At 44.0% G+C, this 27,796-nt stretch overlaps 1 protein-coding gene across 1 annotated transcript in view; it reads right to left on the bottom strand.

The window, feature by feature from the left end:
• Positions 1-7,219: 7,219 nt before the first annotated feature.
• The window catches only part of LOC137331864 (collagen alpha-6(VI) chain-like), a 186,619-nt gene continuing 166,042 nt past the window's right edge, over positions 7,220-27,796 (bottom strand). The window contains 5 exon segments of the mRNA XM_067995748.1: positions 7,220-9,367; positions 20,603-20,646; positions 20,731-20,818; positions 23,955-24,623; positions 25,200-25,281. Coding sequence (XP_067851849.1) covers positions 9,192-9,367; positions 20,603-20,646; positions 20,731-20,818; positions 23,955-24,623; positions 25,200-25,281 — 1,059 coding nt within the window. The 3' untranslated portion in view covers positions 7,220-9,191.

Here is a 27,796-nt window from a genome sequence, read left to right as displayed (position 1 = left end):
TCCAGTACAGCTACAACACTGGCATCTACCAAACAACGTGGAAAATTGCCCAGGTATGTCCTGTCCACAAAAAGCAGGACAAATCCAATACAGCCAATTACCACCCCCTCAGTCTACTCTCAATCATCAGCAAAGTGATGGAAGGTGTCGTCGGCAGTGCTATCAAGCGACACTTACTCACCAGTAACCTGCTCACCGATGCTCAGTTTGGGTTCCGCCAGAACCACTCGGCTCCAGACCTCATTACAGCCTTGGTCCAAACATGGACAAAAGAGCTGAATTCCAGAGGTGAGGTGAGAATGACTGCCCTTGACATCAAGGCAGCATTTGTCCAAGTGTGGCACCAAGGAGCCCTAGTAAAACTGAAGTCAATGGGAATCAGGGGGAAAACTCTCCAGTGGCTGGAGTCATACCTAGCACAAAGGAAGATGGTAGTGGTTGTTGGAGGCCAATCATCTCAGCCCCAGGACATTAATGCAGGAGTTCCTAAGGGCAGTGTCCTAGGCCCAACCATCTTCAGTTGCTTCATCAATGACTTTGCTTCCATCGTAAGATCAGAAATGGGGATGTTCGTTGATGACTGCACAGTGTTCAGTTCCATTCGCAACCCCTCAGATAATGAAGCAGTCCATGCCCGCATGCAGCAAGACCTGGACAACATCCAGGCTTGGGCTGATAAGTGGCAAGTAACATTCGGGCCAGACAAGTGCCAGGCAATGACCATCTCCAACAAGAGAGAGTCTAACCACCTCCCCTTAACATTCAATGGCATTACCATTGTCGAATCCCCCACCATCAACATCCTGGGGGTCACCATTGACCAAAAACTTAACTGGACCAGCCACATAAATACCATGGCTACAAAAGCAGGTCAGAGGCTGGGTATTCTGCCTCAAGTGACTCATCTCCTGACTCCCCAAAGCCTTTCCACCATCTACAAGGCACAAGTCAGGAGTATGATGGAATACTCTCCACTTGCCTGGATGAGTGCAGCTCCAACAATACTCAAGAAGCTCGACACCATCCAGGACAAAGCAGCCCGCTTGATTGGCACCCCATCCATCAGCCTAAACACTCCCTTCACCACTAGCGCACCTTGGCTGCAGTGTTTACCATCTACAGGATGAACTGAAGCAACTCGCCAAGGCTTCCTCAACAATACCTCCCAAACCCGAGACCTCTAGCACCTAAAAGGACAAGGGCAGCAGGCACATGTGGACAACACCACCTGCACGTTCCCCTCCAAGTTACACACCATCCCGACTTGGAAATATATCACAGTTTCTTCATCGTCGCTGGGTCAAAATCTTGGAACTCCCTTCCAAACAGCACTGTGGGAGAACCTTCACCACACGGACTGCAGCGGTTCAAGAAGGCGGCTCACCACCACCTTCTCAAGGGCAGTTAGGGCTGGGCAATAAATGATGGCGACGCCTATGAACGAATAAAAAAAAACCTGATATTGGGTTGTGCCCTTTTTTTCAGGCATCACTGGTGGCCGCCTGAAATAGGCATTAGGCCCTTAATATATGAAGGGCTCAAGGCCTGTTGTAGGCCCTGTTGCTGAAATTGGAGTGCAATGAATGGAACAGACTGAACCCCCTTGGCCCGGCACTCTCCACTGGACTTTTTGTCCTCTTTGGTTGGAAGGGAACCACCTAGGTGCATCCCTAGCCTGCCTGAAATGACGGTACCTTCCCCTGATCCCTTGAACCTTGGTGGGGTCCGTGGTGGAGGTCCAGGAGGGTCATATCTTGGCACTCACGCTGAGGTATGTCCCTCCCCACCGCCTGCTTCTTTGTTGATCAGTCTGTAAGAATGACCAGAGTGCTGAAGTCAAAGTACTCTGTCTGCAGGTTGATTTAGATTGCAAACACCACGTTACTTTCCATCTGGGTGTATCATGAAGGGAAAAACAATGAAAAAGGAAATTAAGTATATAAAAATGTAGGACTTCTATCATTTAGGAGAGTCTATGAAGGTGAGAGGTAAAAATGAGACATGGGTCAATGAGAAAATAATGACAGAAGAAACATTGGTATCAAATGAACAATTTATTGACCTGCAGTGTGATGGCCAATAATGCAATAACTGCAATAAACTAGAGACTTAAACTTAAATAAAGCAAATTACATAGGTATAAGGGGCAAGTTGTCAAAGGTAGATTGGGAAATTAAATTAAAGAGTTTGACAGTTGAAAAGCAATGGCAAACATTTAAAGAAATATTTCAATATTCTCAACAAATATACATTCCATTGAGAAATAAAAACTCCACGGGAGGAGTGATCTTCCTGTGGCTAACTAAAGAAGTTAAGGAGAGTATTAGATTGAAAGAAGAGGCCTATAATGTTGCCAAGGAGGGTAATACGCCTGGGGAGTGGGAGAGTTTTAGAAACCAACAAAGGACGACCAAAAAATTGATAAAAAGGGAGAAAATAGAATATGAAAGTAAACCAGCAAGAAATATAAAAACAGATTGTAAGAGCTTCGACAAGTATGTAAAAAGGAAGAGAGTAGCAAAAGTAAACATTGTTCCCTTAGAAGCTGAGACAGGAGAACTTATAACAGGGAAATCAGAAAATGGCAGATGCGTTAAACAAATATTTTGTATCTGCGTTCACAGTAGAAGACACAAAATGCATACCAAAAATAATGGGGAACCAAGGTGTAAATGAGAGTGAGGAACTTAAAACAATTAATATCACTAGAGAAAAAGTATTGGACAAACTAATGGGACTAAAAGCCGACAAATCCCCTGGACCTGATGGCCTACATCCGGGGGTTCCAGAAGAGGTGGCTGCAGATATAATGGATGCATTGGTTATAATCTTCCAAAATTCTCTAGATTGTGGAACGGTCCCAATGGATTGGAAGGTAGCAAATGTTACCCTACCATTTAAGAAGGGAGAAAGAGAGAAAACAGGGAACGACAGGCCAGTTAGCCTGACATCGGTCCTCAGGAAATTGCTGGAATCCATTATTAAGGAAGTGGTAACAGGGCACTTAGAAAATCATAATATGATTAGGCGAGTCAACATGGTTTTATGAAAGGGAAATCGGGTTTGACAAATTTATTAGAGTTTTTTGAGGATGCAACTAGCAGGGTAGATAAAGGAGAACCAGTGGATGTAGTATATTTGGATTTTCAAAAGGCATTCGATAAGGTGCCACATATAAAGTTGTTACACAAGGTAAGGGCTCATGGGGTCGGGTGTAATATATTAGCATGGATAGAGGATTGGTTAAAGGACAGAAAACAGAGTGTAGGGATAAATGGGTCATTCTCAGATTGGCCGGCTGTAAGTGGAGTGCCACAAGGATCGGTGCTTGGGCCTCAGCTAGTTATAATCTATATTAATGACTTAGATGAAGGGACCGAGTGTAATGCATCCAAGTTTGCTGACGATACAAAGCTAGGTGGGAAAGTAAGCAGTGAGGAGGACACAAAGAGTCTGCAAAGGGATAAAGACAGGCTAAGTGAGTGGGCAAGAAGCTGGCAGATGGAGTATAATGTGAGGCGATGTGGGGTTATTCACTTTGGTAGGAAGACTAGAAAAACAGAATATCTTTAAATGGTGAGAAACTATTAAATGTTGGTGTTCAGAGAGACTTGGGTATCCTCGTACAAGAAACACAAAAAGTTAGTATGCAGGTACAGCAAGCAATTAGGAAGGCAAATGGCATGTTGGCCTTTATCGCAAGGGGCTTGGAGTACAAGAGTAAGGAAGTCTTACTATAGTTGTACAGGGCATTGGTGAGACCTTACCTGGAGTACTCTGTACAGTTTTGGTCTCCTTATCTAAGGATATGCTTGCCTTAGAGATGGTGCAACGAAGATTCACTAGATTAATTCCTCGGTGAGAAGTTTATCCTATGAAGAGAGGTTGAGTAGAATGGGCCTATACTCTTTGGAGTTTAGAAGAATGAGAGGTGATCTCATTGAAACATACAAGATTCTGAGGGGGCTTGACAGGATAGATGCTGAGAGATTGTTTCCCCTGGCTAGAGAGTCTAGAACTAGGGGGCATAGTCTCAGGATAAGGGGTCGGCCATTTAAGACTGAGATGAGGAGGAATTTCTTCACTCAGAGAGACTTGGGTATCCTCGTACAAGAAACACAAAAAGTTAGTATGCAGGTACTGTGGATGCTCAGTCATTGAATATATTCAAGGCTGAGATAGATAGATTTTTGGACACTAGGGGAATCAAGGGATATGGAGATCGGGCAGGAAAGTGGAGTTGAGGTTGAAGATCAGCCATGATCTGATTGAATGGCGGAGCAGGCTCGAGGGGCCGTATGGCCTACTCCTGCTCCTATTTCTTATGTTCTTATCTTTAACTAAGAATGTTCTCAGAATCTAATTCAATAACTATGAACCATGCAATTAACTCTTCATCTTCTATCATTATGGCTACAGAAGTTTAAATACATTCATTATTGACTAGTTTGGAATATATCAAAGTAAAACCATCTAGTTTGATCAGTGACTCTTTGGATGTGTTGAATAGTGATATATTCCCGTTGGACCCATCTTGCTGAAGATGTACACGATGCTTGTGTTGGTGTGAGGTGACCTAAGTTGATATATACTTGGGGTTACCAATTCTTGTTGAACGTATTCCTGGAGGTTTCATCATATGACCTCCTGCCTCCAACCGCTCCACCCCCACACTCCCACCATTGCTCACCTGACATGTCCATCCTCACGGTGCCCGGCCTTCCCACACCAATTGGAAAGTGAAGACTCTTCATTACCTTATTGGATGGCTGTTGTCAAATAACCTTTCTTCCCACCATCTTCAATAGTTTTAAAACTAATAAACAAAAGCGTTCACAGAAAATTGTAAAAATAATTTTCTCCCTGATTGCTTGCAGCAGTGTCCTGAAGATTAATCTTTAATTCTTGGCGATTCTAGGACAATCCTGGAGGGTTGGCAAACCTAATTGTACTGAGTTTAGCTGACCTAGTGTTCACACGCCTGTTTATCATCTATAAAATCTGTTGGGTAAAACGTGGCATCACCTTTACAACCAACACACTGCTAAACTGGAGCTCCCAGAACCTCCTTTTAACAAGAATAGTGTCAGTCATTTCTAAATGAGCCAACTCCAACCCAAATCAAATCCTTAAAGTTTCAGTAAGATACAAATACATTTCAGCTCTAGGGAAAGAAACTAGATTAAAGATGCAACTAGCCAGAAAACCTGCTCTACCCTGTAAACGTAGTAGTGAAAATGTCACTTTTCTTTCGCTGTTATAACAAGGTGTCCCCCTCCTGTTTCATCTAATCCCGCTACTGAATTGCACAGAAATTTACAACATCCTGGCCTAGAAATTATGTCGCACAGCACCCATTTTACAGGCCAAAAATGGCCGCTGAAGGGTTCACCATGGCGTGCTGTGCGCTCGCTCTCTCCCTGCTGGGTATGCTCTGCCTGCCATATTGGTTAGGGCCCCCTGTAGTTGCCCACCTGACATTAGGCCCATTGCTTGAAGCCTTTACAATATTGGTTCTCAACTGATCATAAAATGCGGTGTGCACTCTGCGGTCATTTTTCTCATGCAAAATGCAGCCAAACCAGTGGTCTTTAAAGGGAGTGATGAAAGCTGCCAGCAAAATGATAAGTAAAACATTTTTATTTGTCTGAATGTGGAGCCAGGAGGAGCAGGAGTGCTCGCAGGAGTGCTCCTCCTGGCTCCACATTAAAACTGTGGGCCGCTACAGGCCACCACTTGCACCCCCCGCACCCCCCACACCCCGGTCTCCTTCCCCTCCCCGCTCCGGACTCACCGCAGGTCCGGTGCCAGTGTCCCTGCCAGCCGATCTTTGTCTTCTTCATGACCCACATCCCAGAACGCCAGTTACCTTCTGATGTGGCAACAGGGAACAATTTTGCATGGATCTCTTCCACATCAGCTTCAGCCCGGCGACGCGTAGCTGCCATTGGGTTTGCGGCTTAAGTGGGGCACGGATCAATTCCTAGCCCTAGTCCATAACTTAGTCAAAAAGATTTACATTTTCCTTTATTACCGTAAATTTGGCATCATATTAAATCATTTGTTCTTCTAATGTTATATTTGTTTCTGGAGCTAACAATGTTAAATGTCTTGGTGATGAGACTTCTAAACTAGAACTGATGACAAGTATTTTAATTCTCCATCTTATTCTTGATCATATATTTGTCTGAAGATTTTAACTAGGGCCATAATGGAAATCTAGAGAAAGGATCATCTTCAAATTCAACATTTTATTTGTTTTTTTGACAAACCCAAGTGAAGATCCAAGGCTAATAGTGCAGGGCACCATCAAGGGCTGAAGAGAGCAGAAAAGAAGGGATGATAAATGAAGAAGTCATGGTTAGGTGACACCAAGCTTGAGTTTCAAAAGCCAAAGGATTGTAGGAGGAAAGGAAAACAGAGGAAGGTAAAGAGTTCCAACAAGAAGAACAAGAGTGTTCACTGTGTACATCAATGATTTGGATATAGGGCTAGCGGGAGTGGTGTGCAAATTTGCAGATGATACTGAAATAGGAGGCGTAGTAAATAATTCTGGGGACCAAAGGAAGATACAAGTGAATATTGATAAGATGGAGGAATGGGCAAAAAAGTGGCAGATGGATTTCAATGTCATTAAATGTGCAGTGGTACATTTTGATTTAAAAAAATAAAAGTAATTAACTTTAAATGGGGGAAGGCTGAGTGGTGTGGAAGAGCAGAGGGATTTGGGGGTTCAGATTCACGAGACATTAAAAGCAGCACCTCAAGTAGCTCAGGTCATAAAAAAGCTAATGAAAAACAGGGTTTTATGGCAAGAGTAATAGAATATAAAAGTTGAGATGTTGTGGTGAATCTCTATAAAACCTTTAAGACCACAGTTGGAGTATTGTGTGCAGTTTTGGACTCCACACCGTAGGATGTTTTTGGCAATTGAGAGGGTACAGCACAGATTTACTAGGATGCTGCCTTGTATGAGGGAATACAAACACAAACAACTTGATACATTGGGACTGTTTTCATTGGAACAGAAGAGATTACGGGGTGATTTGATTGTGCTTAAAATTATGAAGGAATATCATATTTAGGATAAAGAGTAGCAGAAACTTTTTTACATAGGGGGTTATGAGGCTGTGGAGTTGTTGGAAATATGTTGTTATTAACGCTACCAAGAGTTGTTAATCCTTCTTAATAATAACTTCCACAATGATTCAGGCCCAAGTGTGATGGAACATGCAAGCTTTATGGACACAAGAACAATGTTCTAATACAGTTATACCAAACAACAAGTATTGAGTAACAACGTTCTAATACAGTTATATCAAATAAACAAGGGTGGTACAATCTGCCCCTAGGAAGTTTCAGGATGATCAGGCCTGGTTTGTAGGGTGTGTGAGCCTCTGTCATCCCAGAAGCTGCTTCTGTCTTTTAGTAGGACAATGTCCCAGTTTATATATCTTGCTGAAGCATAGTTGTTTCTAGTAGCTTAACGACATTAGTCATGATGTCTTCTGTCCCGGACACCCCCTGGGTGTCCATTGTCCATTTTCAGATATCCATTCTATGGTGTTAACTTTGTCAATTCTATCTAGTTTATGTGGGAGGGACATGCCCTTATCTTTTTGTGTATGTTCAGGTGCAGACATTTAAGATGTCTCATCCTGTATATGCCAATCGCAAAGGTTACCTAATTACCTGCACAAAGCTCCTGCAATTAACATGACAGGATTAGTCTGTGTCCAGGTCCTGAGTCTTTGGGAATTCTTGTTATCTGTTTCTGACAATTGGCCTTCACTGTGTCTGTTTCACAGTTTTTATTGTCTCTGCTATATTCCCAAACACTTTGCCTGATGTCAGATAATCATTCCCTGTGGAATGTTGCCTCCCTCTGTATTCTCACAGTTGCAAGGTCTGCCCACAGCCTTGCTTTTTAGCCAAGAGCCTGAAACTTTGCAGGAAGGGATACATGATTATGATTTGGTCTAGAAATCATAATTCTTACAGGAATTCACTACCAGAGTTCGTGATTGAAGCACAGACCATGTCAACATTTAAGAATAGGTGACTGAAGGAAAGGGGGATAAAGGGATAAGGGAATAGAGTGGGCACCTGGGATTAGGACTGCTAGGAGAGTGGTAACTACTATCAGAGTGGAAGAGAGCTGTTAAAAGAGTAACATGTAGAAAGAAACAGTGAGTTGTTGACTAATATTGAATGGTTTATATTGGGCCGGAAATTGCTCGTAAAATAACGGTGAGCCTAACAGTGCTCACAGTTATAAGTGGCAAAATCAAAGAGCAAGTTCCAGCGACCGCACATGCACAGTGGAAACGTGGAAATCTGGAGCTTGCTGTACGTGGTTCACCAGTGATCTGTCAGCTTAGCCTTAAAGGGACGTCACGGCTGCAATCAACGGACCAGCGCCAACTTGCTGCACTTCCCAGCTGGAAAGGAACTAATCTCACCACAAAACAGCTACGCTGAGTTTTTTAGGCGTAAACTATGTTTTTACAGTGTGGTAAGTATTAATGACTGCTAAACAATCTCTCCGGCACTAAAAGTTAACTTTTAAAAATGTGGAGTCTCATTACTCCTAATTTTAACAGTTTTTGGACATTTAAAAAATGTTTTAAAAAATTAAAGAAATTTTTTTTAAAGTTTCAATTTTTTCCTTCTGCTTCTTTTATCTCAGTGTTTTACTCTTACCCTCTCTTTATTTCGTTGTCTCTAACTGATTTTACAATGACTTTACTGTTGTAGCTTTACTTCCTGGTTTTGACTTGTTGTGGCTTGCTGCAAGCTGATTGGTTATGGGGAGAGATCAAACCTTTCGCCTCTCCCACAGGTCCTAGTTTCCCGGGAGTTAACGCTGGACTGATTTCAGCTCATCATTCAAGGAAGGTGCCGCACAAAAGCATGCGGTAAGTTGTTCATGAGTATAAATCTATGGAGCAGCGAGCGCTGTTTGTTCGCTGCTTGGAGCAATTTATGAGCCAATATGTACACAATTATAGAAGATTACTGTTGCTTGATAAGATAGTGGATTAATTTATATTCATGTTGGACTTTTAATCTTACATATGCAAACCATTACAGAGGTTTTCTTATTAACCCAGTGGAACATTCCATGTTCTTCTATCTTGCAGAGGCACACCTTAAGAAATCTTAGTTCGTGTACAACAGAACAACAGCATTTAGAAGGCGGATCTTAGACACAAGACTTCACATTCCTCTTGGGTGTCGAATCTGTTCTTGTTTCCTCCACAGCCACCGTACCAAAACCTTTTGCAGACTCGTAATGTTTTATTAAAGAACCATTTTATGTTGTAGTTGTAACAGTCTCCTTCATCGCGATTCAGTGCACACACATCTAGAATGGAAAATAATGAAGAAACAGAGAAATTAGTAAGAAATTAGTTTAATTTAACATGAAAGATTTGGACTCGGGAATCGGAAGTACAATTTCAAAATTTGCGGATGACACCAAATTTGGGGGTATAGTTAAGACTGCGACAAAATATAAGGATACGTTAATAAATTTGCAGAATGGACGAGTAAATGGCAAGTGAATTTTAACATAGTTACGTGTGAGGTGGTGCATTTTGGTAGGAGGAATAAGGAAGCCACATATTCCTCGGAAAATAAGCGTCTAAATGGGGTAGAGGAGCAAAGGGAGCTAGGGGCACAGATACACAAATCACTAAACGTAGCGACGCAAGTTAACAACAACAACAACAACTTGCATTTATATAGCGCCTTTAACGTAGTAAACATCCCAAGGCGCTTGACAGGAGCGATTATCAAACAAAATTTGACACCGAGGCACATAAAGAGATATTAGAACAGCTTGGTCAAAGAGGAAGCATCTTAAAGGAGGAGAGAGAGGTAGAGAGACAGAGGTTTAGGGAGGGAATTCCAGAGCTTAGGGCCTAGGCAGCTGAAGGCATGGTCGCTGATTGGTGGAGCGAAGAATATAGGGGATGCGCAAGAGGCCAGAATTGGTGGAGCGCAGAGATCTCAGAGGGTTGTATGGCTGAAGGAGGTTACAGAGCTAGGGAAGGGCAGGGCCATGGAGGGATTTGAAAACAAGGATGAGAATTTTAAAATCGAGGCATTGCTGGACCAGGAGCCAATGTAGGTCAGCGAGCACAGGGGTGATGGGTGAACAGGACTTGGTGAGAGTTAGGATACGGGCAGCAGAGTTTTGGATAAGCTCAGGTTTATGGAGGTGGAAGATGGGAGACCGGCCAGGAGGGCATTGGAACAGTCGAGTCTAGAGGTAACGAAGGCATGGATGAGGGTTTCAGCAGCAGATGAGCTGAGGCAGGGGCGGAGATGCACGATGTTACGGAAGTGGAAGTAGGTGGTCTTGGTGATGGAGACAATATGTGGTCAGAAGCTCATCTCAGGGTCAAATAGGGCGCCAAGGTTGCGAACAGTCTGGTTCAGCCTCAGGCAGTGGCCAGGGAGAGGGATGGAGTCGGTGGCTAGGGAACAGAGTTTGTGGTGGGGACCAAAAACAATGGCTTCAGGCTTCCCAATATGTAATTGGAGGAAATTTCTGTTCATCCAATACTGGATGTCGGACAAGCAGTGTGACAAATTAGAGACAGTGGTGGGGTCGAGCGAGGTGGTGGTGAGGTGGAGCTGGGTGTCGTCAGCGTACATGTGAAACCTGATGTTGTATTTTCGGATGATGTCACCGAGGGGCAGTATGTAGATGAGAAATAGAAGGGGACCATGGATAACGATGCGGGAACGGGAAGAGAAGCCATTGCAGATGATTGGATGGATAGGAATGGAACCAGGTGAGTGCAGTCCCACCCAGCTGGTCAATGGAGGATAGACGTTGGAGGAGCATGGTGTGGTCGACCGTGTCAAAGGCTGCAGACAGGTCGAGAAGGATGAGGAGGGATAGTTTACCACTGTCACAGTCACATAGGATGTCATTTGTGACTTTACTAAGGGCTGTTTCAGTACTGTGGCAGAGGCAGAAACCTAATTGGAGGTGTTCAAACACGGTGTTGCGGGAAAGATGAGCACGGATTTGGGAGGTGACAACACGTTTGAGGATTTGAAGAAAGGGAGGTTGGAGATGGGGTGGTAGTTTGCAAGGACAGTTTATAAGCAAGTACAGAGGGATGGAAAGAAGTGGGGAGGAAAGAACAAAAGGGAAGGTCAGTGATAGGATGGAAGGCAGGAGTGATTAACTGGTGCAAAGCAAAAGAGGTGGTAATGGGACAAGTAAAGAAATAAAAGATGGGTCTGGAGGAGTTGTAAATGGCAACAGCAGAAACATTAGCAGCACTTGTTGTCCGAAAAAATGGGAGGAATGGTTATGATCTGAAGTTATTGAAATCAATGTTGAGTCCGGAAGGTTGTAAAGTGCCTAATCAAAAGATGAGGTGCTGTTCCTCGAGCTTATGTTGAGCTTCATTGGAACAGTGTAAGAGTTTGAGGACAGAGAGGTCAGAGTGGGAGTGGGACGGGGAATTAAAATGGCAAGCGACCAGAAGCTCAGGGTCACGCTTGCGGACAGAGCGGAGGTGTTCAGCAAAGGGACCGCTCCCTCCGCGACACCCTGGTCCACTCTTCCATCACCCCCAACACCCGCTCCCCTTCCCCCGGCACCTTCCCGTGCGAACCCAGGAGATGCAACACCTGCCCCTCCACCTCCTCCCTTCCCACCGTCCAGAGCCCCAAACACTCCTTCCAGGTGAAACAGCAGTTTACTTGTACTTCTTTCAATTTAGTATACTGTATTCATTTCACACAATGTGGTCTCCTCTACATTGGGGAATCCAAAAGCAGACTAGGTGACCAGAAGCACAAGGAACAGGACCTCATCTTTCGTTTAGGCACTTTACAAACTTCTGGACTCAACATCGACTTCAACAACTTCAGATCATAACCACTGCTCTCATTTTTTGGGACAGCTAGTGCTGGTAATGGTTCTGCTGCTGCCATTTACAGCTCCTCTAAACCCATCTTCTGTTTCTTCACCTGTCCCATTACCACCTTCCTTGCTTTGCACCATCATCCCTTTTGTCATTTAATCACTTCTGCCCTCCACCCTATCACAGACCTTCCATTTTGTTCTTTCCTCCCCTTTCCCATACTTGTTTATAAACTGTTAAATTTCTAACATCTTCCAGTTCTGACGAAAGGTCATTGACCTGAAATGTTAACTCTATTTCTCTCTCCACAGATGAGCTGCTGAGTTTTTCCAGCATTTTCTGTTTATATTTCAGATTTCCAGCATCCACAGTATTTTGCTTTTGGCCATAAATATAAGATAGTCACCAATAAATTCAATAGGGAAACCAGGAGGAACTTCTTTACCTAGAGAGTGGTTAGAATGTGGAACTCGCTAACACAAGGAGTAGTTGAGGCGAATAGCATTGATACATTTAAAGGGAATCGAGATAAGTACATGAGGGAGAAAGGAATAGAAGGATATCCTGATAGGGTTAGATGAAGTAGAGAGGGAGGAGGCTCGTGTGGAGCATAAACACAAGCACTGGCCAGTTAGGCCGAATGTCCTTGTCTGTGTTGTTGATTCTATGTAAATTCTATGTAATTTACAGATCACAGCACTGCAATGTATGGAAACAAAGGACAGACCTACAGAAAACAGGTTTCAGCAAAACTTTTGACAGTAGTTTTAGCGCACTGTCCATTGTATTGTTGCCATGATAATAGCCATCATATAGAAACCAAGATGGTTTCAATGGACACAATGCAAAATATTTATTGAGGTGTGATAGGGGCTGGAAATCATCAGCCTCCCGCCCAGTACACTTCTGCTGCAACTCTGGCTGGAGTCTAGAGGAAGGACCAGGAAGCAGGCCTTCGACAGGAGTTCCTGCGAGGTCTGTAAGGGGCGGAGCCTCTGTCCACCCTTTGCAAGGCTATTGATGCAGAAGGAGGTGAGGCCGGGGGAGGGCTCGGGTTCTGGCCTTCCAAGGGACCCAGCGTATGGTCGGCAATAGCACACCTGGTGAGACCAGTCTTGCCGGCCAGCCAAAGTGGGCCCCTCCTGGAGCTCCGGGACAGGACTGAGATCTGGGCCACCTGAAGACTGAAGAGGGCACTTTATTTTTTTATTTAACTACAGCTTCTTTACAAGGAGGGCTGCTGGCAGCAATGCATAGTTTTTTCCTAGGGGTGGGGATAGAGGGGAACCTGGCACCCCCCCCCCCCGGAGTTTTTGGCCTGTGGGGCAAGTCAGGCATCTGAAATAGGGCATGGGGTCAAATCAGGCCCATTCAAATGAAGCGACCTCCCAATGACCCCGCAGGGTCAGCGCCGGAGGTCATTCGCAGACGCGATGCCAGCATAATTCACGGGATTGCTGGCCTATGCATTCTATGGGCCATAATCTTTAGAAGGTTGATCACCATAGAAATGAGCGCTGGAGAAATGGCGTCACATTTTAATCTGAAATCCTGTTACCCAATGAGAAAGACCATGGGGGTTCTTTATTATTGTTCAGCCCGTGGATAACAACAGCTTCAAGTCTCTCCTGGCACCAGATAACCACTCCGCTGACCCACAGATAATTGTTTCGTGTTCTTATCACCTTCAGCCCGCATGATTGAGGGCTATGGGGAAAGAGCGGGGGGGAATGCGAATAATTGGAGAGTCCTTTCAAAGGGACGATGGGCTGAACAGCCTCTTTCTGTGCTGTATGATTCTTGTGCTTATGATAGAAAAGTAATGTCTTTAAGCTGGGCAGGAGTTTGTACAGCAGAAGCAGCTCAAGGTCCTGCTGTCAGGGAAACGTGCATTTTCTCGATGAGACGTACATTTCTGGTTCAAATCTGCGTATGTGTTTTTTCTAAGAGAGACTCCTGCCAATCAGTATAACCCGGGGCAAGGGAGGCCCAAGGTTTCCTTGTGGAGCCCAGAGGAGCATTTCTGCCACTTCTGGCCCACAAGGAACCCTAAAACAAAATTTTTAAACAGCTCAACTCGCTGGGCAGCTGAGAGGAGCCGAGCCGAGCGGAGGGAGCGTCCGATAAAAGGCGGGATTTCAGAGCGCTGAGAGGAGCCGAGCCGAGCGGAGGGAGCGTCCGATAAAAGGCGGGATTTCAGAGCGCTGAGAACAGCTGAGAGGAGCCGAGCCGAGCGGAGGGAGCGTCCGATAAAAGGCGGGATTTCAGAGCGCTGAGAACAGCTGAGAGGAGCCGAGCCGAGCGGAGCTGCGACCGAGTTCGAAGTGACGTCAGGAATCAGATCGGGACGCGACACAGGGGAGGCACCTGATTGGTGAGTAGGTTCAGGTGAGTATTTCTCCTTATCTACAGTAACTGAAGTAAAAGGAAAGGGAAGGTCTGCAGGTCTTATAGGAAGTAGCGTTTATTTTTTAGTGAATCAAGGTCCCTAGTGTAGTTAACATTCTCTAAATTGAGAACAATTTAAAGGAGTAAACTCCTTAAAGGGAGTGGTAAGTAGTTTTTCTTTCCTTTTTTTTTTCTCTTGACATTGTAGTTGTTCTTAAGCTAATTTAAGGGTTAAGTCATGGCAGGAGATCCCAGCGCCGTGTCATGTTCCTCTTGTGGGATGTGGGAATTCAGGGCTCCTTCCTGTATCCCTGATTCCTTCACCTGCGGGAAGTGTGTCCAGCTGCAGCTATTGTTTGACCGCTTGACGGCTCTGGAGCTGCGGATGGACTCACTTTGGAGCATCCGCGATGCTGAGAAAGTCGTGGATAGCACGTTCAGTGAGTTGGTCACACCGCAGATAAAAATTACTGAGGGAGATAGTGAATGGGTGACCAACAGACAGAGGAAGAGTAGGAAGGCAGTGCAGGGGTCCCCTGCGGTCATTTCCCTCCAAAACAGGTATACCGTTTTGGATACTGTTGGCGGAGATGGCTCACCAGGTGAAGGTGGCAGTGGCCAGGTTCATGGCACCGTGGCTGGCTCTGCTGCACAGGAGGGCAGGAAAAAGAGTGGCAGAGCTATAGTGATAGGGGACTCGATTGTAAGGGGAATAGACAGGCGTTTCTGCGGACGCAACCGAGACTCCAGGATGGTATGTTGCCTCCCTGGTGCAAGGGTCAAGGATGTCTCGGAGCGGCTGCAGGACATTCTGGAGGGGGAGGGTGAACAGCCAGTTGTCGTGGTGCATATAGGCACCAACGATATAGGTAAAAAACAGGATGAGGTCCTACAAGCTGAATTTAGGGAGTTAGGAGTTAAACTAAAGAGTAGGACCTCAAAGGTAGTAATCTCAGGATTGCTACCAGTGCCACGGGTTAGTCAGAGTAGGAATGACAGGATAGCTAAGATGAATACGTGGCTTGAGAGATGGTGCAAGCTGGAGGGATTCAAATTCCTGGGCCATTGGAACCGGTTCTGGGGGAGGTGGGACCAGTACAAATTGGACGGTCTGCATCTGGGCAGGACTGGAACCAATGTCCTAGGGGGAGTGTTTGCCAGTGCTGTTGGGGAGGGTTTAAACTAATGTGGCAGGGGGATGGGAACCGATGCAGGAAGTCAGTGGGAAATAAAGTGGTGACAGAAACAAAAGGCAGGAAGGGAGAGTGTACAGAACATGACCGGACAGATGGTCTGAGAAAGCAGGGCAAAGACCAAGGGAAGTCTAGATTAAACTGCATTTATTTCAATGCAAGAAGTCTGATGGGCAAGGCAGATGAACTCAGGGCATGGATGGGTACATGGGACTGGGATGTTATAGCTATTACTGAAACATGGCTAAGGGAGGGGCAGGACTGGCAGCTCAATGTTCCAGGGTACAGGTCCTATAGGAAAGATAGAGCAGGAGGTAAGAGAGGAGGGGGAGTTGCGTTCTTGATTAGGGAGAACATCACGGCAGTAGTGAGAGGGGATATATCCGAGGGTTCGCCCACTGAGTCCGTATGGGTAGAACTGAAAAATAAGAAGGGAGAGATCACTTTGATAGGATTGTACTACAGACCCCCAAATAGTCAACGGGAAATTGAGGAGCAAATATGTAAGGAGATTACAGACAGCTGCAAGAAAAATAGGGTGGTAATAGTAGGGGACTTTAACTTTCCCAACATTGACTGGGACAGCCATAGCATTAGGGGCTTGGATGGAGAGAAATTTGTTGAGTGTATTCAGGAGGAATTTCTCATTCAGTATGTGGATGGCCCGACTAGAGAGGGGGCAAAACTTGACCTCCTCTTGGGAAATAAGGAAGGGCAGGTGACAGAAGTGTTAGTGAGGGATCACTTTGGGACCAGTGATCATAATTCCATTAGTTTTAAGATAGCTATGGCCAAAAGTTAAAATTCTAAATTGGGGAAAGGCCAATTTTGATGGTATTAGACAGGAACTTTCAGAAGTTGATTGGGAGAGTCTGTTGGCAGGCAAAGGGACGTCTGGTAAGTGGGAGGCTTTCAAAAGTGTGTTAACCAGGGTTCAGGGTAAGCACATTCCTTATAAAGTGAAGGGCAAGGCTGGTAGAAGTAGGGAACCTTGGATGACTCGGGAGATTGAGGCACTAGTCAAAAATAAGAAGGAGGCATATGACATGCATAGGCAGCTGGGATCAAGTGGATCCCTTGAAGAGTATAGAGATTGCCGGAGTAGAGTTAAGAGAGAAATCAGGAGGGCAAAAAGGGGATATGAGATTGCTTTGGCAGATCAGGCAAAGGTGAATCCAAAGAGCTTCTACAAATACATAAAGGGCAAAAGGGTAACTAGGGAGAGAGTAGGGCCTCTTAAGGATCAACAAGGTCATCTATGTGCGGAACCACAAGAGATGGGTGAGATCCTGAATGAATATTTCACATCGGTATTTACGGTTGAGAAAGGCATGGATGTTAGGGAACTTGGGGAAATAAATAGTGATGTCTTGAGGAGTGTACATATTACAGAGAGGGAGGTGCTGGAAGTCTTAACGCGCATCAAGGTAGATAAATCTCCGGGACCTGATGAAATGTATCCCAGGACGTTATGGGAGGTTAGGGAGGAAATTGCGGGTCCCCTAGCAGAGATATTTGAATCATCCACCGCTACAGGTGAGGTGCCTGAAGATTGGAGGGTAGCAAATGTTGTGCCTTTGTTTAAGAAGGGCGGCAGGGAAAAGCCTGGGAACTACAGACCAGTGAGCCTGACATCTGTAGTGGGTAAGTTGTTAGAGGGTATTCTGAGGGACAGGATCTACAGGCATTTGGAGAGGCAGGGACTAATTAGGAACAGTCAGCATGGTTTTGTGAGAGGAAAATCATGTCTCACGAATTTGATTGAGTTTTTTGAAGGGGTAACCAAGAAGATAGATGAGGGCTGTGCAGTAGACGTGGTCTACATGGACTTCAGCAAAGCATTTGACAAGGTACCGCATGGTAGGTTGTTACATAAGGTTAAATCTCATGGGATCCAAGGTGAGGTAGCCAATTGGATACAAAATTGGCTTGACGACAGAAGACAGAGGGTGGTTGTCGAGGGTTGTTTTTCAAACTGGATGCCTGTGTCCAGCGGTGTGCCTCAGGGATCGGTGCTGGGTCCGCTGTTATTTGTTATTTATATTAATGATTTGGATGAGAATTTAGGAGGCATGGTTAGTAAGTTTGCAGATGACACCAAGATTGGTGGCATTGTGGACAGTGAAGAAGGTTATCTAGGATTGCAACGGGATCTTGATAAATTGGGCCAGTGTGCCGATGAATGGCAGATGGAGTTTAATTTAGATAAATGTGAGGTGATGCATTTTGGTAGATCGAATCGGGCCAGGACCTACTCCGTTAATGGTAGGGCGTTGGGGAGAGTTATAGAACAAAGAGATCTAGGAGTACAGATTCATAGCTCCTTGAAAGTGGAGTCACAGGTGGACAGGGTGGTGAAGAAGGCATTCAGCATGCTTGGTTTCATTGGTCAGAACATTGAATGCAGGAGTTGGGATGTCTTGTTGAAGTTGTACAGGGCATTGGTGAGGCCACACTTGGAGTACTGTGTACAGTTCTGGTCACCCTATTATAGAAAGGATATTATTAAACTAGAAAGAGTGCAGAAAAGATTTACTAGGATGCTACCGGGACTTGATGGTTTGACTTACAGGGAGAGGTTAGACAGACTGGGACTTTATTCCCTGGAGAGTAGGAGGTTAAGGGGTGATCTTATAGAAGTCTATAAAATAATGAGGGGCATAGATAAGGTCGATAGTCAAAATCTTTTCCCAAAGGTAGGGGAGTCTATAACGAGGGGGCACAGATTTAAGGTGAGAGGGGAGAGATACAAAAGGATCCAGAGGGGCAATTTTTTCACTCAAAGGGTGGTGAGTGTCTGGAACGAGCTGCCAGAGGCAGTAGTAGAGGCGGGTACAATTTTGTCTTTTAAAAAGCATTTGGACAGTTACATGGGGAAGATGGGTATAGAGGGATATGGGCCAAGTGCAGGAAATTGGGACTAGCTTAGTGGTATAAACTGGGCGACATGGACATGTTGGGCCGAAGGGCCTGTTTCCATGTTGTAACTTCTATGATTCTATGATTCTATGATTCTTCTGGCCCTTGATGCAGCTCCCGGAAGGTTTGGCCTGGTGAGGAAGGCACCATTGCTCCTCAGCTCAGGCCTCAGGCCAACACTGCAGTTGGGAATATCTGCATATTTAAAGCAGGACCCCGCTGCCTTCTGGTGGGTGATCCTCTCGCCTGCTAAACAAGATGCAAGCAGCATTTGGACGACTCGAAATTTATGGAAGGTGGAAACTGGGAGCCCAGCAAGATGGGCATTGAGGGGGTGAGTCTAGAGGTGATGAAGATGGTGGATAAAGGTTTCAGCCGCAGCTAAAGTAAGGTGTAGTGGAGTTTGAAAGTAAGTGATCTAGGTAGTGGATGAGATGGCAGTGAAGCTACTTCAGCCTGGGCAAGTAGCCAGGGAGCAGGATGATGCAGTTGGCAATGGTGAGGAGTTTTTGGTGGGAGCCAAAAGCAAAGGCTTCAGTCTTCCTAGTGCTCAAGCAGATGAAAATCTGGCTCATCCATGACTTAATGTCAGACAAAAAAGGTGGTTCGATGATCAGGAGTCGGGCAGTTGGAGGTTAAGGGGGTAGGAGATGGGCCTCATTGAAGAGATGTGCTTGGCGAGGATGGGGGGAGAAGCTGCAAAGTGGTAGGGGGTCAAGGTTATGATCAGTGAGGGGTCCTGATATAGAAGGCCCTTTAGCTCAGTTTATTCTCATCCTTCCAGAACACCAATGCTACCGATTTACCCTTACAGCTTTAACATTCACCTGTACAGGCAGATAGTCCCTTGGTTCAGTGACTCAACAACAACAGTAACAATCTGCATTTATATAGTGCCTTTAACATAGTAGAATATCCCGAGGCGCTCCACAGGAGTGATTATCAAACTCAATTTGACACCAAGCCACATAAGGAGATATCAGGACTGGAAAGGTAGGTTTTAAATAGTGTCTTAAAGAAGAAGAGAGAGGTAGAGAGGCGGAAAGGTTTAGGGATGGAATTCCAGAGTTTAGGGCCCAGGCAACTGAAGGCACGGCCGCCAATGGTGGAGCGGTCCCATCTGAATTATAGCACAATGACAATGCAACCTGTACAGTACAGTCCTGATGTATCAGCCTTGGTCATTTGCTCAAGTCCTTTTGGAATCTGCCATCTCCTGGCCCATAGAGGAATATGCTAGCAACTGAGCCAAGCTGCCATTACCCGGCATATTATGAGTTATAAGGGATTTCATGGGACTGCGGCCAGATAATAAACATTCCACAATTTTCTCAGATGCCACTAAAACAAAATGAATACATTTTTTACAACGTGTGGTTTAATATTTATAGTCGCATGAGTGCTGAGCTTCACTTATTACTATATTTGTAATGTTTTCATTTTATTTGGCTGTCATTAATTTATGTAAAGTGCTCATGTTGCCATTTCTTATTAATAACAAGAGCATAAATATGCATTAAGGTATCAGCTTTCCTGGAATACAGTTCAATTCTCTAAATCTGTCCTGTTAAATCAATGATGGCACATTCAGGGATATATTTAAACATTTTTTGGAACTCCCTCCCCCAAAGGGTTGTGGATGCTGGGGATCAATTAGATTTTTGTTAAGTAAGGATATCATAGTAGGTACAGCACAGGAGGAGGCCATTCAGCCCATTGTGCCTGTGCTACCTCTTTGAAAGAGATACCAATCAATCCCACTCTCCTGCTCTTTTCCCCATTGCCCTGTAATTTTTTCCCTTCAAGTATTTATCCAATTCCCTTTTGAAAGTTGCTATTGAATCTGCTTCCACCGCCCGCTCAGGCACTGCATTCCAGATCGTAACAACTCGCTGCTTAAAAAAATGTTTCCTCATGTCGCCTCTCGTTCTTTTGCCGATCACCTTAAATCTGCGTGCTCTGGTTACCGACCCTTCTGCCATTGGAAACAGTTTCCCCTTATTTACTCCATCAAAATCGTTCATGATTTTGAACACCTCTATCAAATCTCCCCTTACCCCTCTCTGCTGTAAGATATCGGGGGATATGGAGCAAAGGCAGGTAGATGGAGTTACGATACAGATCAGCCCTGATCTAACTGACTGGTTGAGCAGGCTTGAGGAGCTGAATGGCCTCCTCCTGTTCCTATGTTCCTTTTGGTTCACTTACCATTACTACTGTTGTATTCTTCAATATTTTGCATGATATCCACTCTGTAACAAAGAGGTCATACATCAGTCACCGAGGAATACTTACATTAAGTTTCAATTCTGTTATTGAGTGTCTATAAAACATACCGCTCTAAATCTGCAGATGTTCTGGTTTTCCATGTTCCCCAAGATTTTATTCTTCCACATTTCCTCTGTGGATATTTGTTGATTCCCACTGTAAAATTAAAAAAAGAACAATTCTTTCTCTTTTTGAATCTGCATCAAAATAAAACACACGGTGAGATTCCATTCAGGGATACTGCAGATCAAGAAATAGTCCCACAAAGGACTAATTCTATTTCATAATGTTCTACTGTCAACATTTGAAGCTCTTGTAGGACAGAAAACCTGTCCTTTTTGAAACACGTAGTGAAAGTTTAGTGCATTCCAGCCAAGATTAAAATATTCAGAACTAATATTTCATGTCAATAAAATTAGTTTGCTGGATTATTTAAGCTTTTTTTGTCATTTGTGGAATTTTTACAGACTCTAATGATTTTTTTTCTCCAGACAACTGTGTTCCATTTAATTCATATCATCTATTTAAACAAGATCAGAACAGATCTCCCAGTTAGACCAGAGGGCAATTACTATTTTCAAATCCCTTCATTCTTCAAATGACTGTGGCATTTACCCTTGTTACTCAAAATGGAGGGAATGTAATATTTGAAATTGCTAAATTGTATGAGGTGCTTAAATCAACCAATTGACTGCCAGCTGTGAGTGTTTGTCTTTCCAGAGGGTACAAACTAGAGGTTAGCTCTTGTTTCAGAATCAGCTATAAATGAAGAATTATTGAGAAGAATGGTACACCGGAACGAGATGTGTGCGTGACTGTGTCTGCGTATGTGTGTGGATGTGCACGTATGTGCCCGTGACGGGGTGTGGTTGTGCATGTGAGAACATGCGTGACAGTGTGTGCACGTGCGTGTTTGTGCATGTGTGTGTGCGCGTGTCCTTGTGTGCACATGCTTGCATGTGCGCTTTTGTACGAGAAAGAGAGATTTGGAGAGAGCGTCTGTTGAGGGCAAGGTTAATGAAGCAGCCTTCTTCTGTTGTCTGAAGCATCAGTGAATGACTTCTAACTGAGCTCTCTCTCTGTTAGGTCACAAGGTATGACCAATTATCTCTCTACATCACTAAGGCGATGGATTGGAAAACATTTGCAGTAAGAGGCATGTGAGCAGACAGGACAGACAGTCTATGTTTCCAATCAATGTCTTAAGGAAGGAGACAGGGTGAAAGGGGAGACTATACTTTAAAAACCAACTCCTTGTACTTCAGCCATGAGACAGAGTTATGGATTTTGATGGCACCTGCATTTGATTGATGCCCGCGGTTCCTTGGGTTATAATATAATAGCGATGTTTTTATCTTAATTATGAGCAGCACTCCACCCAAACTGAGAGTTATAGCTCCTACTGAGACAGGCAGTGGAACCTTGGCCTGGAAACTGTCAAAAATTCTTGCTTCCATCCCTTGTTGTAAATGTTTTGTTTTTTCATTCTTGGGATGTGGGCGTCATTGGCAAAGCCAGCATTTATTACCCATCCTTAGGAGAAGGTGGTGGGGGGCCTTTTTGAACCGCTACAGTCCAATTCTTTGTAGCAATTTTGATGCAACTGAGAGACTTCTTATGCCACTTCAGAGGGCAGTTAGGAGTCAACCAAGTTGGCGTGGGAACTGGAGTCACATATGGGCCAGACCGGCAGGTTTCCTTCCCAAAGGGACATTAGTGTACCAGTTGGGAGATTAGACTGTTTCTCTGTCCTGTACTCCCCCCGGTGGGGCCCACCTGCATCCTTCAGGATCCCAGCATGCCTCAACTCATTGGTCATTGCCAGCCTCCAACTGTATGCGGGTCCCACCGAGGTCGAGGAAGCAGGAACTTGGGCCGCGGGGAGTCTTCGCCTCAGCTCCACCCCTCCTCTGTGTCAGCGGCTTTCTTCAGGGCAGAAAAGGCATCCATCCCCCCCCCCCCCCACCACAGATGGCCAGAGGTTAGCTCCCACCACCGATCTGGGGTGCAGTGGAGTTTCCAGCAGTTTTGGCAGACCCCTGCCAGTGTTAGGATGGGAGCCGGCGAGGACAGAGCAACAGTCTCTACTGGTACTGAAGATGTGGGGAAGAATTAATGCCTTGAGAATCATGTGCTCCTTATTATAGATGGGAGTTGTTTATAAGGCTGATAGATTTTGTGAGCTAAGTAGCATTGGGTAATTTATGCAGCGTCATAAATGCTGATTGCCTGTGGAAATACTGTGATTGATATCAAACCATGGCTCAGTGGTAGATCTCTCACCTCTGAGTCAGACGGTTGTGGGTTCAAGTCCCAATCCAGAGACTTTGAGCACATAATCTAGGCTGACACTTCATTGCAGTACTGAGGGAGTGCTGCACTGTCAGAGGTGCTGTCTTTCAGATGAGACGTTAAATCGAGGCCCTGTCTGCCCTCTCAGGTAGATGTAAAATATCCCATGACACTATTCAAAGAAGAGCAGGGGAGTTCTCTCTGGTGTACTGGCCGATATTTATCCCTCAACCCACATCACTAAAAACAAATGATCTGGTCAATTTTCTCATTACTGTTTGTGGGATCTTGCTGTGCATAAATTAGCTGCCGCCTTACAACAGTGACTACACTTCAAAAGTACATCATTGGCTGTAAAGCACTTTGGGACATCCTGAGGTTGTGAAAGGTGCTATATAAATGCAAGACTTTTTTATTTTCTTCCAGACAAAATACACTGAATGGCTCACTGGTGTTTGTTGCACAGTGTAAAGAAAGCAGCTGCTTATGCGTTTCAATCAAAATGTTGCGACTAAATATTTGTCACTGGAATATTAGGTTTCCTTTCCTTAAATTGTAAAACATTTGGTGGCAATAAATAGGAGTGAGATCCTTGCACTTAAAGGGTTGTATCGTTCTCCATTTGCTAACTTTAGTCTAAAGTATGCATTAGTATGAAGCACGATAGACTGCTCTATACTCACAGATGCCTTGGTGATGAAAGAAACAAAAGGAAAATTTACCCTTAAGTTAGTCAGTTACGGAGTAAAATTTCTGGCCTTGCTAATTTTTGTAAAATAAAGCTCTGAAAGTGTCTCTGCTCCATTGTCACGGCATTCACTAAAATTAGCAAAGAGCAATTTCCCCCTTTAAAGGATTTATTCCTATCCATTTAAATTGGAATGAAACAGTACTGTATTAACTATTATATTTATGCTTATCTTGTACAAAGTATAAACACTCCACAATGTCCAGTTATACTTTATTTCTAAACTTTTCATTAGGTTTCTATTGCACTTACTTGCCAGGTTTTTCAGAAAAGCCAGTGTAAACTTTTGTGCATATTCCATTTCAACCTCCAGGGCTTTGTCCAGATGAACTAAATGTTGATCAAAAGGAAAACTGACAAATTCCTCCAGGACTGTGACATTAGTTACCTCCCCAAGGACCAATGCAAATATCGCGAAACCTTTACATTTGGCTTCCTGTGATATTTCCAGTAATTTCTTGTCATCAATACTTGTTTCCCCTGAAAATATTGTAAAGATAACCTTGTAAGTCTGTTGATTCATCCGATTTAAGAAGAAATTCTTCAAGCTCCATTCAATGGTACTGCCAATGCCAGAGGAGCCCTCTAGCTGACTGAACGAGTCTTGGATGTGTCTCTTCTTCAGTGTTTTTGCGGTGTAATCCAAAATCCCAAACTCCAGATTAAATGGATCTTTCCCATATCTTGGTGTGTAACTTGGTGTGTGTTGCATAAGAGCCACCCTGGGATGAAGATCAGAGGCCTTTGGTTCTGTGGAGCTTACAAACTCATTAAGCATTGAGTTTAAGAAATGCTGAACTGTTTCTGATTGTGCTGTTTCCATTTGCTGTAAGTCATCAACAACAAAAGCTATTTCCAGGTTTACTGGAATGGGAAGTGGGGAGATAGGTCTTGGACACAGGTCATCAGGTTCACACTCATCTGTGAAAGAAGATTAGAAGTTCCTAGTTTATTTTTTGCTGAACAAAAAGTTTTGTGCATTAAGATCAATGTTTCATACATTTTGTGTGTGTGTTATGTTGCTGTCAGTATAGGGTTCTCATGCAAACAGAATCAAAGTTTTGAAAGAATTCAACATTTTACACTAAACAATTTTAAATATGTCACAATATATACTTAATAATAGCCGATCTCCCATTGTGTTGCATGTGAAAAGTCAGCACCAAGTGTAGTCTTCAGGTGAAGTGGGGTTAAAGGGCAGGGGATAACTTGACCAGGGTAAGTAGGCATAATTCAGTTCCTATGTTAAACTTAGATGTTCTGTTCTTTTTATATATTTCCATTACAAATTGCTATGTCCATATTTATAATATAAAATGGTTGTATAAACTTGTAATTACATCCTCCATTGGTGGAATGGTGGCATTACAGTGTGACAAGTCTACATAAGCAGTTTCCATTATGAATGTGGAATTGATAATGCAAAAAGTAAACATGAAGTGCATGCAGATATAAGGATTTTATTATATTATAGATGTGATAAATCTGAAATCATACCGAAGCACAGTGTGCAAACTTGCACTTGGCGTAACAGTTCTTGGGACCTTTGCTGCTGTCTTGGCAACACAACCACTGCATTCTTGTGCAAAAGAATGTAAAGAAAATGTAAATTTAGAAAAAAAAGAAAAAATCTCCAAGATGTGGCAATGTAATTCAGTAACAGAAACATAAAGTTTTAAAATGTTACTATATATTAGCCTACAAATGACAATAGATGATATTAGTGGATAAACATTGTTTTTACATTAATTTATCTGCTATTTTAACAGAGGAATTAATCTTATTAAAATAAAGATGAGTTCAAACAGAAAAAAATAATTTGGCACCAAATAAACGTGACCTACTCACGATAAAACACCAGAAGTAATACAATTATAAACATTCGATTTACTACAACAGATTTAAGAAATAACAGTGTACAAATTGCTGTTGGGAGTAATGATTTACACCAGCAGCAATTCAGTTTTACTGGCCAGCAATATTGGGTCTCTGGCATTATTCTCCAAGGCTTCCAATCCTGAAATGGCTCTGGCACTTTTGAACTTGCGATGTGCTCATTAATTCCCGGATCATTGCTTGTTAAGAGGACAGCCCACAAAATTCCAATCTTAAACATTGTATGTGTGATATGCTGATTCCATCCATATGAATTTGGCATTAGAGCTGAGGTAGTTCTCACATGTTGGGAATTAGAAGAGAACTGCTTCAATTTCAAAGAGTTTGTGTTGATTGGGGGCTGATAATGCAGTCTTGTCACTGTTACACATTAGTTGCTAGCCATTCTGGCGGGGCTGCAGACTAACCTAGCCCCATGATGTGAGGGCAGCTAATTTAAAATAAGAATATAAAAATAGGAGCAGGAGTAGGCCATACGGCCCCTTGAGCCTGCTCCGCCATTCAGTAAGATCATGGCTGATCTTCGACCTCAACTCCACTTTCCTGCCAGATCGCCATAACCCTTGATTCTCTTACAATCCAAAAATCTATCGATCTCAGCCTTGAATGTACTCAATGACTGAGCATCCATAGCCCTCTGGGGTAGAGAATTCCAAAGATTCACCACCCTCTGAGTGAAGAAATTCCTCCTCATCTCAGTCCTAACTGTCCGACCCCTTTTCCTGAGACTAAACCCCCAGTTCTAGACTCTCCAGCCAGGGGAATCAACCTCTCAGCATCTACCCTGTCAAGCCCTCTCAAAATCTTATGTTTCAATGAGATCATCTCTCATTCTTCTAAACTCCAGAGAATATAGGCCCATTCTATTCAATCTCTCCTCATAGAACAACCCTCTCATCCCAGGAATCAACCTAGTGAAGCTTCATTGCACCGCCTCTGAGGCAAGTACATCCTTCCTTAGGCAAGAAGCCCAAAACTGTACACAGTACTCCAGGTGTGGTCTCACCAAAGCCCTGTACAATTGTAGCAAGACTTCCTTACTCTTGTACTCCAACCACTTTTCAATAAAGGCCAACAACGATTTACGATGGTAAACAATTACAATGTGCTTCCAGTGCATGATACACTGATACAACGCAGTGGTTGTGGAATGGATGATTGAACAGCAGTAGCTATTAATTTGCTGCAGGTTGCTTACTCCAGCCAATAAATGTGCCAGACGGCAGGCAGGACCAGCCAGCCACACCATTGCTGAGCACTTCCTCAACAGGGCAGCAATGAGGTCTATGAATCCCCGACTAAACATTCTCTCAATCTGATTACCCAGAATATTGAAGGCAGACAAAACAGCCTCTTGCGGAATGGATCCCAAGGCCTCTATAGCAGCAGTCTGAGGATAAACAATAGTTCAACTGTGTCTAGGGAAGGAAATGTTGATGTTCAAAGGGACCTGGGTGTCCTTGTACATGAGTCACTGAAAGCTACCATGCAGATGCAGCAAGCAATTAGGAAGGCAAATGGTATGTTGGCCTTTATTACAAGAGGATTTGAGTACAAGAGTAAAGATGTCTTACTGCAATTATATAGGGCCTTGGTGAGACCGCACCTGGAGTATTGTGTACAATTTTGGTCACCTTACCTAAGAAAAGATATACATGCAATAAAGGGAGTGCAACAAAGGTTCACCAGACTGATTCCTGGGATGGCGGGATTGTTGTATGAGGAGAGATTGAGTAGACTAGGCCTGCATTCTCTAGAGTTTAGAAGAATGAGAGGTGATCTCTTTGAAACATACAAAATTCTTACAGGGCTCGACAGGGTAGATGCAGGGAGGATGTTTCCCCTGACTGCGGAGTCTAGAACCAAGGGTCACAGTCTCAGAATAAGGGGTAGGCCATTTAGGACTGAGATGAGGAAGAATTTCTTCACTCAGGGTGGTGAATCTTTAGAATTCTCTACCCCAGAGGGCTGTGGAGGCTCAGTCATTGAGTACATTCAAAACAGAGATCGACAGATTTCTAGATATTAAAAGCGTCAAGGGATATGGGGATAGTGCAGGAAAACGCCGTTGAGGTAGAAGATTAGTCATGATCTTGTTGAATGGTGGAACAGGCTCGAGGGGCCGGATGACCTACTCCTGCTCCTACTCCTTATGTTCTTATGTTCTTAAAATAAGCGAGAAACAACAAGAGAGAAAT

The sequence above is a fragment of the Heptranchias perlo genome, chromosome 2, assembly GCF_035084215.1.
Source record: "Heptranchias perlo isolate sHepPer1 chromosome 2, sHepPer1.hap1, whole genome shotgun sequence".
Taxonomy (NCBI): Eukaryota; Metazoa; Chordata; class Chondrichthyes; order Hexanchiformes; family Hexanchidae; genus Heptranchias; species Heptranchias perlo.
Note: the sequence above shows the minus strand (reverse complement) of the source record. Positions and strands in the feature narration are given on the sequence as shown.